Source organism: Lutjanus erythropterus, chromosome 3 (assembly GCF_056507025.1).
Source record: "Lutjanus erythropterus isolate fLutEry1 chromosome 3, fLutEry1.hap2, whole genome shotgun sequence".
NCBI classification, from domain to species: domain Eukaryota; kingdom Metazoa; phylum Chordata; class Actinopteri; order Lutjaniformes; family Lutjanidae; genus Lutjanus; species Lutjanus erythropterus.
Window position 1 is genome coordinate 18,353,689 of NC_139319.1, and position 16,519 is coordinate 18,370,207.

At 38.9% G+C, this 16,519-nt stretch overlaps 1 protein-coding gene across 2 annotated transcripts in view; it reads left to right on the top strand.

Moving 5' to 3' along the window:
- The window catches only part of rnf24 (ring finger protein 24), a 37,981-nt gene extending 21,757 nt beyond the window's left edge, over positions 1 to 16,224 (top strand). For both annotated transcript variants that reach the window (XM_084715259.1, XM_084715257.1), the window contains exons 3-6: positions 3,788 to 3,830; positions 4,609 to 4,650; positions 13,273 to 13,352; positions 15,464 to 16,224. In XM_084715259.1, the coding sequence (XP_084571385.1) occupies positions 3,788 to 3,830; positions 4,609 to 4,650; positions 13,273 to 13,352; positions 15,464 to 15,605 (307 nt within the window). In that variant the 3' untranslated portion in view covers positions 15,606 to 16,224. The remainder of the gene's footprint in view (positions 1 to 3,787; positions 3,831 to 4,608; positions 4,651 to 13,272; positions 13,353 to 15,463) is intronic.
- The last annotated feature ends 295 nt before the right edge of the window (positions 16,225 to 16,519 follow it).

The following is a 16,519-nucleotide window of genomic DNA, read 5'->3' on the forward strand; positions in this document are numbered from 1 at the left end:
GAAAAGGCTTTGTGCAGTCTGCCTTAGAAGACAGTTTTGAACAAGATGGTTTTGAACATATTGTGCCTCTTTTGACAGGCAAACTGTCAGTACCACTACTTATGTGAGACTTGAACAGTATGAGAACTGAATGTTGATTTCCCCAGACTGTCATTATGTAACTCCTTATAACACATCCTTGTACATTTCAGGTCACTTTGGCTCATGAGTCATTTGTTCAAAAGTGCCCTCTTGTACCACTTCACAGTAGCTGTGTTCTAATGGCTTAATACTAATGGCTACTTGTACTCTGTAAAAGGAGAAACACTGCCATGAAGGTCAGTGCTGAACTTGTCTGCACCCTGGACTTGCGTTCTTGAAATCTGCACAAAACAGTTAAATGAATTCATCATTTAGATTCTATCCAACAAACTCTGTACGACACTTGTCACAATGGCTTTGAGTTAAGGCTTAATCATTATTTTTTTTCCTTTTAGAAATGTGTGTTTTTGTATTTGTCTTGCAAATAGTTATTTCACAGAGTGGCAAAATGTTTCAACAGCACAGTTTGGAGATGGTAGCTAAGATACTGTAATTGGTGAAATTAAATTCTAAATAGGTAGAAAAACAGTAATATTATGCTGAGATCCAAAGCTGCTTGTCTACATTATTATGATCATGGCACTTTGCGTCAAAGAAACTCATTATAACCCTTTTTTCTAAGAGCAACTTAACATCCTCACCGTATTCCCATGTTCATTAAATTTACTTTTGGCTATACATTAAATTTGTATTTGGTTATTTAAATCTCTTGTTTGTTGACCATGGATATTCATCTTGTTAAAGCTAACTTTTTGAGCATTTAGCCTTGAGTGTGATCCAGTAATTATTCCCCATAAAGAAGGTCATTCCCTTGCTCCTCTTTTTAACCTCACTGGTATAATCAAGTTGATCCGGCTGCGACAAACTGAACAGAAATAATGTCCAACATTTTTTATCTGAGACAGTGAGAAGCAGCAGTTCCCAACAAAATTCACCCCTCGTCACCCTGTCATATCCTATCTTGCAGGGCAACTGGTAAGTAGGTTAACAACTACTGTGTTCCACCAATTCCTCATCAAACTGTGAAGAGAGACTATGACTTTGATGCAGTACCATGATTCAATACTGAAAGTCAAGATTACCAGGGTTTAGTCACTACAAACAAAAAGAGCGATTTTGCTCCATAAAAGGCGTCTAAAGATGCAGTCTCCCAAAGGACTGGCCCAGAATTACTTCAAATATCATGCATGATGAATGATGAATATACACATTCTTTACAATATACACACAAATTTGACATGACCACAGCCACAATAAAGGGGGAATCCTATGGTTTCTGCGCAGGAAGCGTGACTGCTCTTGTTTACACTGACAGGTGAATGAAGGGACCAAAGAATTTACATTAGAGTTGATGTGTGACATGTCATTTTTCCAACAAGGATAAACATTCACACACAGTTTGACACAAGGCAGATGCTCATAGAAATACTCAGCCATCATTATCAGTGAGTCCTCAGTCCACACACACACATATGTGAAATATGAAGTGCAGTATAGAGATTGAAAAGTACTTGTTGAGCATGGGGTGACAGTAAGGGACAGGAGGCCTTGAATGCTGAATTAATTTGCAAGTTAGTCATCACTACAGTTTGTAACATGGACTTTGTGCTCGTGAATGTTCGGTTAAAGCCCAACTCCATAATAAAAATGATAGCTTACTAGCTAGTCTACATCAGTTATTAGCTAGGTAATTGTATTTGATAGATAATGTTAACCAAATGGTAGCAAATCTGCATCAGCCATTACCATGCTAGTTAGCGAGCATTTTGTTAACGTTAGCCAACTTCAGATGTATCCATACGTGACTTTTACAGCAACATATTTTAACCATGAACCTACCACATAGCATATCTAAATAAGGTAGTAAGCAAGTAAGGAAAGGAGAAATTCAACTGGGGTTCTGCAGGGTACCGAACTTGTTCAACTGGTTTCGGAGCACAGAGCGAGAATGCATCATCCGTCAAGCTTAGCAGATACACTGTCATACCTCTTTGTCACTCTTCGCCCTTTAGCTACTCCCTCTCTGGTGATATAACTTGAACCGCAGAGTAAAGCTCCCGGAGGCAAATCACCATTTGTGATTTTAGGCTAATGTTGTATAGATAAAATTATTGTCACTGTTAGGGTTGCCACCTTCAGTGTGTTTAAAATAAGGGACATGCATGAAAATACGGGACAAGCCCTTATTATGCTGGACAATCCTATATTATAATGGATGGGATATGCGAAAACTAGTTAGCTGGGGATGTAGTTTGTTAGCTAACAAATGGCCTCTTCTGGTTTCCTGTCTTGTTGTTCTCAACCAACTGAAGGAGGTGGAGAAAAATCCTCCACTGTTGCCATCTATGCTAATATTCACTCAGTTGTTCTCCATGCTGATGATGTTGAGCAAACCTGTAAAATAATAATGATTTACATCTGACTATGAACCATACCTTCTCTCTCTGTTTGAGAAAACATCAGTTAACACTGTTGGTTAACACACCGCAAATTAACACTGGCGGGAGTGGAGCTTTAAGTGATGTACTACAAGGTAGAGCAAACCACTTGGACATTTTTCACTACACTGATGGCTGACACACATCTTATGAGTTGCCCATTGACCAAAGTGAAATTATGTTAATGGTAGCTTTGCGAGGAAGGTCAGCTGGGACACCTGTTTTTCTTTGGGTTATTCCCCTTGCCCATGGACATTGTATTCAAGGGCCATTGAGCAACCCCCATCAGTCACCCATGACCAGTTGTCCCCCTACCCTTGGGAGTATCTGCACCTTTTCCTGCTGACCTCTTTCAAAATGTCAGTTTCTCTCCTAGACTGTGCTGCTTGTTTTACAGATCCCTCTCACTCTGCTGCGAGAGGTTAAGGTTACTTGTTATGGAGGTAAATCTTACAAACCTATGAATTTCTCCTATCTCTCTTGTTCTTGTTTTCTTCCCTGTTTCCTACATATTTTATTCTCATCTTCAGTACCCTAGATTCTTTTCTTCTCCAGTGCTCTTTGTTTTGTTTTTACTCATTTACAAGAGCAATGTTTATTAAGAGTTAAACATTGGCTGTACCTGAGGTGAGTTTTGAAAGCCTTGACAACATACAGTAATGCTTTTAATGCCTGATCCAATACATTTTGGGTGATACTGTGAGTTGATATTTTACTTTAAGTTCAGGGTTTGTTTTGAAAAGATATTAAGGCATGATGCCTTTAAAATTACAACTGTCTATTTGTAACTTGACTTAGTATTGTAAGCAAAACAAAGGTTTAACAGTTAAGTAAGGGGACATTTCCACTCCTTTCTGTAAGTGATCAGTCCAATTAATATTTATTCAGTTAGTAGACAAATGATTGTTTAACCTGATGTGTGCCTGAGGCAGAGCCGTCTTTTTAACACAGAACCTACACAGCGCAAATATTTTTATGGCAAATGAGCGCTACTCACTCTCTGTTTGGCTATCCTGTATGTCTGCCAAATTATTATTATTATTATATTCTGTATGGATTGAGAATTGTCACAGCCATTGGGTGCCACAATGATTCACTAGAATAGATTGGTGTCATAAGGCAAGTATTTAATAAGGAAATTACATCCATGTGTGTTATTTTTCTCCCTTTTTTCCAGGATGTATCAATACTTTATCTCTGTTTAACATGGTCAGTAGGAGGATGTCATTTACTAATCAAAAAGATGTTTTGTCTTTACATCTACCCAGGTTACGGCACCAGGCGCACAAAGAGCTATATGCATACAAACAAGTAAGCGCTCCGTTGGCACACACACACACACACACACACACACACACACACCGCAGTTCAGAAACTAGAAATCATACAGTAAAGTGTCAGAGTAAAGTCATAAGATCCTCTCTGGTCCCTAAATATCAGTTCAGCTGCTGCATGAATTCATTTGCTGACTCTTTTAGCAGCCGCAGGTATTTCAAGAGATATGCTGCTCCAACCCATTTCAAAGTATTTACAGGTTTTTAGCGAGCGTAAGTGTGCTCCCCAAAGTTATGAATTGCACTTCAAGCTGAAGGGAAGCAAGTGGTTCATCTTGAAAAATCAGGTCGAGTGCGTCAGCAAAGTATAGTCTTTAAAGCTAGTATGAGGGAATAATGGAGGGCTTGAACATGACTTGCATGTCCTACAATTATGTAACACCAACATGCAAAAACACCCAAACATGTCCAAGTTAAACACCTGCACACATCTCCCCATGCATCTCACCACCTGCCAGCTAAAAACGTGAATATGTCCAGCTTCTCTGTGGGTTATGTAAGACTATCATGCTCATATAGCACACACACACACACACATTTGTGCACATGCATTTACTGTAAACCAGCAGCTATGTCACAGTACATCTTATCTCTGTGTCCCTTATTCAACCTGACTGGTTAGTTTTTCGTTACACACTCATTATTAGCTGTTCAGTCTTTTTTGTATTTCCAGAGGAGCTGGTTTGTATTACAATATTACAGTGTTAGCTTGAAGAGGTGATTAATCTTTGCTTATCTTTTATTATGCCTCTCAGGTCATTCAGAAGGAAAAAGTCAAAGAGCTAAACTTGCATGAGGTAAGCAGTCATCTTCTTTGTTAAATTATTATCAGTTGATGACACTTGAATACCAACCATTGCTGTCTTAAACAAACTGGACTATCTGCTAGATGGAACATTCTGTAATACAACCTGAGCACACACTGTACTGTTATATCAGCTAATTTTAACAATGCTTCTGACACAATGTTTCCATTTACTTGGGTCATTTTTCCTCTTGGTTGTGCAGTTAAATGGAAAGCCACAATGTTTTCCATTGATTTAAAATGAAGGGCTAAGGCTCATGCTATCATTATGAACATAAATGTCCTCAGCTTTGAGGCAAACAGAAAAAGGTTCCCAGAGGTACAAATTTTTGTTTGGTCATGTTATATGTCTGCACATAGTGAGACATGCAGTTATCATTTGCACAGTTGAACTGAACACCTCTGAGTTTTTGAGGACAGGGGACATCCTCATCAGACATGCAACTTCGGAAAACACCAGAAAATACCAGTGTGACCAGCTTAACAATTACACCTTCAGTATTAAATAGTCCACTAAAAGTCCCGGATTTTCCATATAACAAATGAATCATATCCTGTTTTTATGTACACTTCACTTTTTTACAGGAAGCACAGAACAGGCAGTGTTGTCAAAGTACTAGGACTACAGTATGTCATATGATGAAAATGTAGGTTATGCCTCAGCCTCCTTCTGTAATTTTACAGTTTTGTGTTTTTAGCCGTTGACCAATTATGCAAACCAGTGCCAGATGCCCCAAATTTTTCAAAAATAAAACAACATGTACTGGAACTTCCTGAAGTAATATATAATCAAGTTTTTCCACATACATTTTATCAGTGATTTGCATATTTAATTAACCTTTCATTGAGTAATTCTGTGTTACAAAGTGAATGTTCATTCTTACATTATACCTGCTTACTGCCTGTAATAGTTATTTACAGACTGTGTGGGCTGAAGTGCACAAGTAGGATTATTATTCTTTACAGAATTTCACAACATGTTTGCAATCAGGTAGGCAAACCCATTAAAATATTTATTAATTAAGGTCAATATTTATTATGGATGTAAATCACAAGTTTCTTTATGATACAATTGATAACATGGTGTTAGCTGCCACAATACGATTTCAATTTGGTGACTGAACTCTTCCAGAAATTTGTGACACAAACATTAAATGGGAATTTCAACATTAAGGCGTATCGCAAAGTTGATAATCTAGATTGATATTTTCACTTTGCATTGATAATATTGAATTGTAGGACAGTGAATGGATATATTGATCCAGCTCAATGTTTTGTTACACTCCTGGTGTATATGGTGGAACTGTGGCATTAAAATGTGTCAGACACCACCACATTTGGTCTTTTATGGCCAAAAACCCTCTGAGCTACTTGCCCGACTGGCTGGTCACTCCACATCTTTGTGGAAAGCCCTGTTTGTCTAGTTTGGCAACAGCGATGACATTCTCATTGTTTGAGTACATCTGTCTTGACTCATTGTCAGTACCACTGTCGTGTGAAAACTAGCATCTTGTGGTCAAGTCATGAGTGTTGTGTTTTGACATTATGCTGTCTGTCAGCTCAGCCTGGTTGGGAAATTACAACCAGCAGCTAGCGGGTGCAGCAGCAGCACTAGCTTTGCAGTGGAAAAATGGTCATCCCCAGCCAGGAACACTATCCCATTAACACTGTAGTGCAAATGAAATGTTAACACTTGCATCTTTGTGTGTGCTTTGACACGGGGCTAAACACAGTTTCTTTGTCACTGGTGCTGGAATTTCCCACTGTTCCATCAGGCCTCAGACTTTTGTTGTTTATGTTATTAGAAACTGAGAGAAAGCATCAGAAGGTGTCATGTGAGTGAAGACTGTGACAGAATACCCAAGCTGTATTTGTTTAAGGACAATAATATACACATGCACATGCACTAGCCTGGGTGGATGACCCAGTTTTAAAGACTCCCACGCCAAAGGCTCACCCTGGAGACACGAATAGACTGTGTTGCAAGGATTCTATCTCAAAATTTTAAGGGAATATATGGAATAGGAGTCCAAATATGAGATCAGTTTACTGGTCAAGTCATGTCCAAGTTTGTTGATGTGTAACCTGATCATCCTATTCGTCATAATGACTTTGACCCCTGTCTCCATTTACCAGTCCCATGTGGTGCATGTAAAAAAATATCCTAATGAAAAGAATTCATGTCATACAACATGGCATGAAAGTAACGCCACTGTATGCCGCTGATCCTGTGAAGAAGATCATAATGGAACACCTAATATATCTTTTCAGCCTGCACACAAATGTGTGTTAACAGTCGACATGTGCAGTGTGTGCTCAAACAACCTCCTCCAGCTCTCTAACAACCAAGTAAAACCCATTGCTTATAGCAGTGCTAGTATATAACAGTGCTCAACTGGTTGTGTTGTTCTGTGTGTGATATTAAATGATTACACTAGAAATTTTCAGTATTAAACAGTTAAAGTGAAGCTATTGTGGTATTTTCAAAGTTCATTGCAGCATAAGAATGCATAATAAACACATTACAAAAGACTGCCCGAAAAATAATCAACATGTGAAAATTGGAGCCTTCTATACATGGGCCATGCAGTCACACAGTTAGGCCAATCAGACGAATCCCCAGCTAGCTATCAGCTACCTTCAGATAAATTAGTGTCAGTCGGGTTGGGACTGCATGGTTTGCCAGCACGATAGATGAAGAAAGAGAAGATCAAGGAAAATGTGGTAAACAAAGATTTTGTTGTGAAAAAAGCAGCACTTTAGCTATTTGGAATGATCTTGGTAGTATTACTTACACAGGTATTTTGTGAAACAGGCCGTACAGTTGTGCCAACTTCCAGAGAAAACACAACCAACCTCCATCATTGCCATAAAAAACTACACAAACAACTCAAAACTAGCTGTGGACATTGCCAATTTTGCCAATTTTCAACATATCATAAAACCCAAAAGTCTGCAAATAACCACAATCACTATATCTCCATTTTTTGTGCAATCCTTTAATGCATGCATTCCATTTATTAGACAAAAGTTGTACATAGTGTGAGAGGATGATGGCCTCAGGGAGTGAAGTTCCCTGTATAGCCTTGTTGTAGTGCTCTCTGATTAGCCTCAGATATTCTGACCTGATGCTTTGTCGAATTTTAACATTCAGTTTCAACATGGGTAGGATTATCTCCTGTTGTTTTCTTTTTCTATCCATGTGGGCTAGAGGTGATGATTTTACCCTTTTATCTTAAAGTAATCATGTCTTGCATTGTAAAGTTTAGTGTAATCTTTGGTGTTTTCATTTTGATAATGTAACCGGTTCCATGTTGACAGTGTTTTTGGTTTTAGATTAGATTGAAGGTCTGTTAATATTTATGGAATAATATAGTAAGGAAACAGCTGTCACACATATCTCAAGGCTGGCTGTTGAGATTAGTACCTACTTTAAATATTTATTTTCAGATTGAAGATTTGTGGAGAGCTTCTATTGTGTACAACTCCTGTAAAGCATCCAGTATACCATTTATGCTAACTGGTATCTTTTCTTTTACTAATAAGGGGCTTTGGTCAATGGCTTGTCTATTTTGTTCGTGTGTGTTACAGAAATAATGTGATTTTGATTGTAGACTGTACAGCATTGTGTATGTTGCCACTGGGACCAAAATGCTTTTTTATGGTGACTGTAAACTGACCAGAATGTTAAGTCATTGCAGATCCATACGTAGGACATTCCAGACTTTTTAAGGAGCTTTACCTAACCCACAAGTACTTGGTGTTAATATTCTTGGTAGTTGTTATTTACACAACAGGAGGTATTAAAATGGAGTGAAATAGTAATAGAAGTAGTACTAAAGAAAGGAGTACAAGGGCAACATGCCCTCATCCTTAGAGATCCAAAAAGAGTGAGCCTGTTGGTGGTCTGAGTACCCACTTAAATTAACTAGTGCCTTTTCTGGCCCCAAATTGCTTTCAAGGGTTATTCTGAGCCTTGGTTCCTCTCTTCTTTTCACTACCTCCTGTTTTAATCCCACTCTGTTGCTAGGCTTTCTTGGAACAAGCTTTTTTTTTTTTTTTTTTTTTTTAAATTGCACATTATTTTTTTTTAACGTGTTTCTACTCAACATTTGATAAGTAAGAAGAACCATGGGTCTTGAAATATGTTACTATTGCCAGGCATAGGTTAATAGGCTTTTCTCTGATCAGGTCCATGATCTGGTAATGTTTTTCCACAAAATTAAGCCCATGTGTTTTGCATGGAATTTGTAACTAAAGCCTACAGGCTTCATTCACTTAATGGGGAGAAAGAGGTTCTGTCAAAAGTTGGTGAAGGCTGCCAGATCCCAACTGTGAGTGTGACACCATAGACAAGGCACTGAAAGGAACAAAAACATTGATCTATTCACAAATAAAGAGAGCAAGGCAGACATCTTAACAGAGGATTGTTCTGCGTCCAAAAATCATCAGGAGCAAGAGCTAAAGAGCCCCCGTGCTGTTCTTTTCATCCTTCCTTGTCCATCCACCCCCCGTAAAGTAGGGCTGAGAAAAAGAATCTGTGTGTCGAAAGGAGTAATAGTTGCAGGGATAGTCAGCCAAAAACCAGTGTGCGAAATTAAAACCCTCTTTCATGAAAGTGTTATCTACTGGTTGGATGAAGTTTGGTGATGGGAATGCTGTGTGGACTGTACTCGTTTTTTTCAGATTTTTGCCCATTTTCTCGCAATTTTACATGACAATTTAGTAGGCCCTGTTATCTTTATATACTCTGTTGGTGTGGAGGTTGTGTAGTCAGTCATCTGCATTAAGATGTGGTGTTGTAAGATGCTTTTTTTCACTGGCAAGCAATGAGTTTCACTGGGAAATTTCAGCCTCACTGTGCAGCCAACCCAACCAGTAAGAGTGACTAGTGGAATGGCAAGGACAAGATCACATGGCACTTCCTACTAGCATAAATGAAACTGAAAGCAGGAGGTACTACTACCACGAATTCACACCTGCAACAAAACCAAGCCCTTTATCTACTTCCTGTTGTCAATATTTGCTACAAGCACATCCCATACTATCTATCATCATGTCCTTTCTGAGTAGTTGTCAGGTATGTTTGGATGGTATAGAATTTTCCAATGAGCCGTCATCAGCCCAGCAACCGACAGTTACCAACATCGGCACTACCTTTGTTTACTATGTAAAATAAAGAAAATAAACTCACAAAAGTTTCTCTCTTTTACCAAATTAAGTGGGGCTGAAGTGCCTTCTTAATTCATAGTTAAACACACTTCAATCAAATGTCACAAAAAAACCAAACTCACCAAAACTGCCTTGGTCAGTCTCTCCACTGTTCCATTAATCTCTGGTTTGGTCTAAATAAATTTACAGTGTTAGATGTGAAAATATTCTGGCTCTGCGCTGTTTCCTCCCACCCATCCTCTGGCTTAGTGGGTGTTTATTGTGCCACTGAATTAGAGTCTCCATGAGCAGAGGGTCTCGCTTGTTCTTTGGAGATAGACCATTAAATTAGCTAAATAAAATGACATGATTCACACAAAAAGATTGGCAAGAATAACAACTGGTGATGGACTCATCAATCACCAATAGCTGATATATTCATTCAGTTTCGTATCCCTATCGTCTGGTACTTTGTCTATTGTGAGACTATACAGTTATCCTTGTCTTTCCAACCAGCAGCACTGTGAAGTGATTGCACTATTGTAGTAACAGTTGGCAGTGATGCATGTAACAGAACACTCTGTATATGTGTTAGATTATTGTTGACTTGGGATTGTTAAAGACAATATGCAGTCTGGATAAGGAAACTACCTTTAATTCTTGCAAGAGAACCCCAAAGGAACAGAAACTACAGATTTCTACAGTGAACTCATTTATGACATTTTGAACAAAATTAGTTGTCTCTGTGGTAAAAGCTATGTAAATACAGTCATACTTGGTATGGCTTGTGGTCCCCAGGGAGGCATGTGGGCTTACCACTGCAAGGACAGACATAATGTTCTCCTGCATTACCACTCAGTCAGCAGACAGTAAAAGGTTAGTGCCCTGGTTACAGAGCCTGTCTTTTGAAAGTGAAGATGAGGCAGAGCGTGAGAGTGACATTGAGAATAAATGCAGCATCCCCAGAGTGTCAATACAAGACTTTGGTGAATCAAGACACCATAAACTTCCTCTTCACAAGTCAGTTTATGCTGGCTCTCACCTTTGGTCACCATCCCTAATATAAAAGTTTGCAAAAGTTTCTTTGCAGGGTTTTGGGCTTACCTGTAGGGTGACAGCAAGCTCTCATCCTTTAGTTCCTTTGCTTTAAAAGGAAACGGCTGAGGCAGTAATGCCTTCAGGTTAGAATGGCTCCTGCACGCCCAGTATATATATCCCCGTGGATATGTAGGTACCTCTAAATAGGAGGTGATGCTGAGAAGAGTCAGAACATGCCAGAGGGATTCTATATCCCGTCTGGGCAGACCATGGGATCCTCTGGGATGACTTAGAAGATGTGGGTGGCAAGAACATCTGCCTGGCCTGATGTCACTGGCCAAAATTGGATATGTGGATGGCTGCGACAGTGTGGCTCGTGTTTGGTTACCATTATGCTTCATACTACTCCAACTGATTCTCACAAATTTATCTGGAAGTGTAATGAAATAATCCTGGATTGTACCTAGGATACACTGAAGATAAACCAGCTGTCAGTTGTTTTGAAGATCGTCTCCATCTACATTCTTTTCTGGCTCTTTAAAAAGGAAACTCAGCTGTTAGCAAAAAGCGATGGCGAAGGTGAGAGCACAGATGCCCTCAGATCCCCTCCTTCAGCCTAGAAGGTTTATATAGAGCAAAGTCATCATGCAGAAACCTACATCAGGTCAGGTGGGAAAACTTCAAAAAACCTTCAAAAAACAAAAATTTTGGGACCCACCCCATGAGAAATAAAGTTGACTCAATAAGACAACAAAATGAGGGAAATTTGACAATTTGGCAACTGAAAAATACATCTCTTCCATATTTTACTCTAGATGTATGAATAACCATGTCAAACACAGCACAACAGTTGCTGAGCTTGTAGGTCAGGTCGTGATCTGTTGGTGTCTCACCTGTTGAACACACAAAAATCTTATCAGTGTAAAACAAACACTTAAAAAGACGAGCAACTTCAGCCTGTCCATCAGGATTGCCTCAGTGACCCATGAAAAGGACACCAGCTAGAGCCATAGGACAACAGTTTTTGCTACTATTAACCCGTTTTATCTTGTCAGTGGGACTGATAGCACTGAGATCATAGACTCATATTTTCCTCTATATTGTCCTCTTTATGTTGAGTTGAGAATGCTTATTATTAAATGAAACGTCTGTTCAAAATCCAGAAATGTTCTGGTGCACTGACAATGACAGACAGGAATGGTGTGTTTGGTGAGTGTTTCTCGTAATTTATGTTGCTACTCTGGTTTCTGGTCTGTTTTTCTAAATCATGGTGCCTTGTAAGCCTTCTGGGCTTGGTACAGTATTTTTTTCACATGACACAATAATAAAAATCAAATTATAGACTCATAGTAGAGATCATCAGCTTGCTTTGCCTGGGGGCCACTTTTGCTAAATGACAGATAGTATTTATCAGATAAAACAAATAAACATGAACAAGGCCCATAACTCATCTTTCTTTGAAATTCTTTATTTTCAAATTAGCTGGCTTATTAACTTAACTTATTAACGTAATTAACTTGGTGCAGTGACAGATAAATGTTATTTTTACTCAATTCAATAACTACAGCTTTATTTTAGTTGTAAATTCTTTGGTAATATTTGAAAGCGTTTATACAACATTAAACAGCTGGAACCTCTTATCATGCAATCACAGAAATGTTGAAATGATTAATCAACATAAGCCATCAAACATTTTTCATCTCAGTATGAAATACACATTGATGGGATCAGAATTTTCCTCATTTCTGTGCAACTTTTACTTCTCTTCAGCCAATAGTTGTCTTCCCCTGCATTGTTCACCGTCTGATCCTGCTACACTTTGTACAGCCTGAAAGGCCATCACACAAAGATCAGCCTTGTCTGTTCCTTCCTGGGAAAAAACAGTGGGTGAATTAGAAAACGGTTGAAGGGCCACCCAGCACCCTATCGGCAGACAGATTTGGCCCACAGGCTGTAAATTGAGCATCACTGACTCACAAATTCAGGTAGAATTCCACGAGCCATTAAAACCATTCTGTGGGTACACTGTTGTCTCGCTAAGTCTCACACCCTGGAAACAAAAGCTGAAAAAAGCTGGTTCTTCGTCTCCATCACAGTGATCTTTGTCAGTTTTTTTGTTTAAAGAAAAACAAACATTGCCGCTAACGGCAGCCTCTGGCCACCAACTGAACAAGTCCCCAGTGTGAGTTGAGTCAGAGTTATATAACAGTGCATAGCTGGTCAGTTACTCCTCTGTTGTTTGTGTCAAATTCTTTGCAGATGTTGGCTAAAGTTGTCTTTTTCCATGGGTTCTTGACCTTGGTTGTTTGGATAGTTTCCAATCTGCCATCTCAGGGCTCAGACTAAGACCGAAACAACCAAACCATTAAAGAACAACCAACAGATTCAGATCAGGGTTATGTCTAACTCCCCTTCTTCTTTTCAGATATGTGCAGTGTGCTTGGAAGAGTTCAAACAGAAAGACGAGCTGGGGATTTGTCCATGCAAACATGCCTTTCATAGGAAGTAAGTATAAGGTTTTGTTGACATTAATGGACACACACACACACACACACACACACACGAGTGCTCACACACATAGAGTCAAGGACACGTGGATCAGATCAGATTTCCTTAACAAAGTAGCGTATTTACATGCCTCCTTATTCCTCACCCTCTCTTTGGCATTTTTACCCACAGGTAGTATAAATAAAAATAAATAAACAAATGAATAAAAACACGAAGAGAGACAAATTTTTCAGAGTCTAAAGTGAAGTTATTGTAAAGTCATCGCTTGGCTGGAGTGCAGTTTGTGACCTGACAAAAAGTTCATAATTATATCCTGTATTTTTGTACACAAAACTAAAACCAAGTGTGCATGAAGTGAGGAGCTACACAGGACATGATAGACTGCTTGAGCCAAGTTTATCCCACACCTCCCCCCTCGTGCCCTGACCATTTCAACTGAGTTGTTTATATCAGCACGACACCTCCCTTGGCCTAGTTTTTTCCCCCAGTTGCAGCAAGAGTGGTCACCACTCACTGAATCCACTGTATAAACACCCCCTGTGCGTGTGCGTGTGTGTGTGTGTGTGTGTGTGTGTGTGTGTGTGTGTGTGTGTGTGTGTGTGTGTGTGTGTGTGTGTGTGTGTGTGTGTGTGTGTGCAAAAAAGCTGTGCTGTTTTTCGGAAAAAACAGACATTCCAAGCAGACTGTTGCCAAAAACATTCAGTGGTGAGGAGCACGCTGTCTTCTCATGCAGACAAACAAATTTAAAATCAATAAACTGCAAAAATGAAAGTGAAATATTGCATTCAGGAGTAAAGTATTATATATTTAATGCTGCATTTTTGGAAGTTACTACTCATGTTTCTACTGGCAGCCTGAAGTTTAATTAGCACTTTGAGTTGAAAGGAAAATGTATACAAGTTATACAAACAAAAAATGTTGCACATATCTGATCTATCATTTAATGAAGACCATTTTTTTCAAGCCATAATTTTTTTAAAAAATATGTATTGAGGACTTTTTATCTTGGTGTTATCGTACCCGGAGTTTTTTTTTTTTTTTTTTAATAGTGAAAGGTACCAGTTAAAATATCCCAGAGGAAGGAGTTATGTCATCACATTGTTTTTTCTGCTCTAAAACTCAAAGATATTCAATTAACAATGAAACTAGAGACTAAAGCACCAAAACTCACATTGTTGAAGCTGGAACCAAACCAGCGAAAAAAAAAAAAAAAAACAAGCACCAAAACTGAACAGTCATCAATTCATTTCATGTCAATTGACTAATCAGTAACTCGACAGATACAACACAGAGCCACTGGGGTTAAACAGTAATCTGGAGCACCAGACAAGACATTTTAATAAAACTGCATCTGCATGTGTGTCAGTTACTGACACTGCTGGGGCCACAGCTGGATGTGTTGATGTGCTACATGACATTAGATTTGACCTCATCCACTTGTTAAGTGTGGTTGTAAGAAAATGCGTGAGCTAACCACATTTAGCTGCAGCACATGCACAGCCACAACATACTGACCCTGAATAGCCGCTTCCTCCTTATTCAGTGCATCTGTCTGAGGGTAAGGAGGGTGAAAGCTGGGGCATTGAACCGCCCCTGGGCCACTGAGGACTGCAGGGTAAAGGGCACTGATGGTTAGCTCATAGGAGCTTATGAACATTCACATAAAATGTCCACTTTGATCATTACAGAACCAATCAATCCTATAAAACTGAAAGTAACGGCTGCTGTGGACAGTTTGAATCTTTGGCATTTACAATAAATTCCTATCATTTCAATTTTTTTGGTGAGAAAAATAACTAAACATCCAAAGGAACTGCAGGAACCACTTCTGCAGCATTAAACGTCTGGTGTTCATCTGCATTAGATCCTGATAGAGTTTTAGGTTACCGCTAACAATGTTGGAGGGTTTTAAAAATCCGATAAAGGGATGCACTGATGGTGAAATTTTTTGTCCGATACAGATGTTTAAAAAAACGGTTAGACCAAGAGCAGATAGCCATTGCTGATGCTGATGGGTTTTTTTTGTGTATGCATAATTTATTCCCCCTTGTGTGTCACAGTAATATTATTTCAACAAACTGATTCATTTCGCGTTTTCTTTCCTCCAGGTGCCTCATTAAGTGGTTGGAGGTGAGGAAAGTGTGCCCGCTGTGCAACATGCCCGTCTTGCAGCTCGCCCAGCAGGCCGGCAGCACGGAGCCCCCTGTGCCAATACAGCAGCCTCTGCCCGGGATCGAGAACCTGGTGTAGCCGCGGACTCAGACCCCCTCTTACAGTACACTACAGTCACACATCCCATCACTCATACTCTCACCTGTACAGGTACACTTTGGTATGAGTCTGTGGACAGGACAGACCGAACAAACTGGAGTTACTGCGCAGATGCTCACAAAAAACTGTGAATCTGCACCTCTCTTATCCATGCATTGGATCAGTAAAAGGATATCTTGATATCAGTTCTGACTGATAATCAACTGTTTTCATGTTTTTCTTTTCGCGGACAATGAAGAAGAGTTGATGTAGAAGAAGTTTCGTTCTTGGCCAAGACATGGTCGATAACTTTTTCACAACCAAAGCACTTTTTCTGGGGACACCAGCTAAAGACCAGGAGAAAAAAAAAAAACACAAAAGCCAAGAACTACAATACACTAAAATATAAATTGTTTCTTTTTTTTTTTTAACAAGCACTTTACGAGAAGTCGAACCTTAATTGCTTGTGATCGTAGTAGCAAGGTCATGTTTTATATTTTATCATTAACTATTATTTCTGTGTACAGTACAAAGCCACATGGGTTTTCAATTTTAATTAGTCAATTTTGATTTTTAAACAAGAATATATATGTGTATATATATATATATATATATATATATATATATATATATATATATGTATATATATATATATACACACACATATATATATAAACATCTCAAAGGGACAACAATACCTATGTTGGTAGATGTCAGGAAATTTGGACAACGCTTTGTGTTCTAATTGCACACACACACACACATACACTCACATACATAAGAAATTAAGCTCAAAGCCACCTCGAGACTTTATGTCTGAATAAATGTGAAAAGTTTGAATGTGTTGAAACCAGAATTTTTCACACTAAGCCTACAGAATTTGTTCCCTCATCACCTGTTTGTCATTCATCACA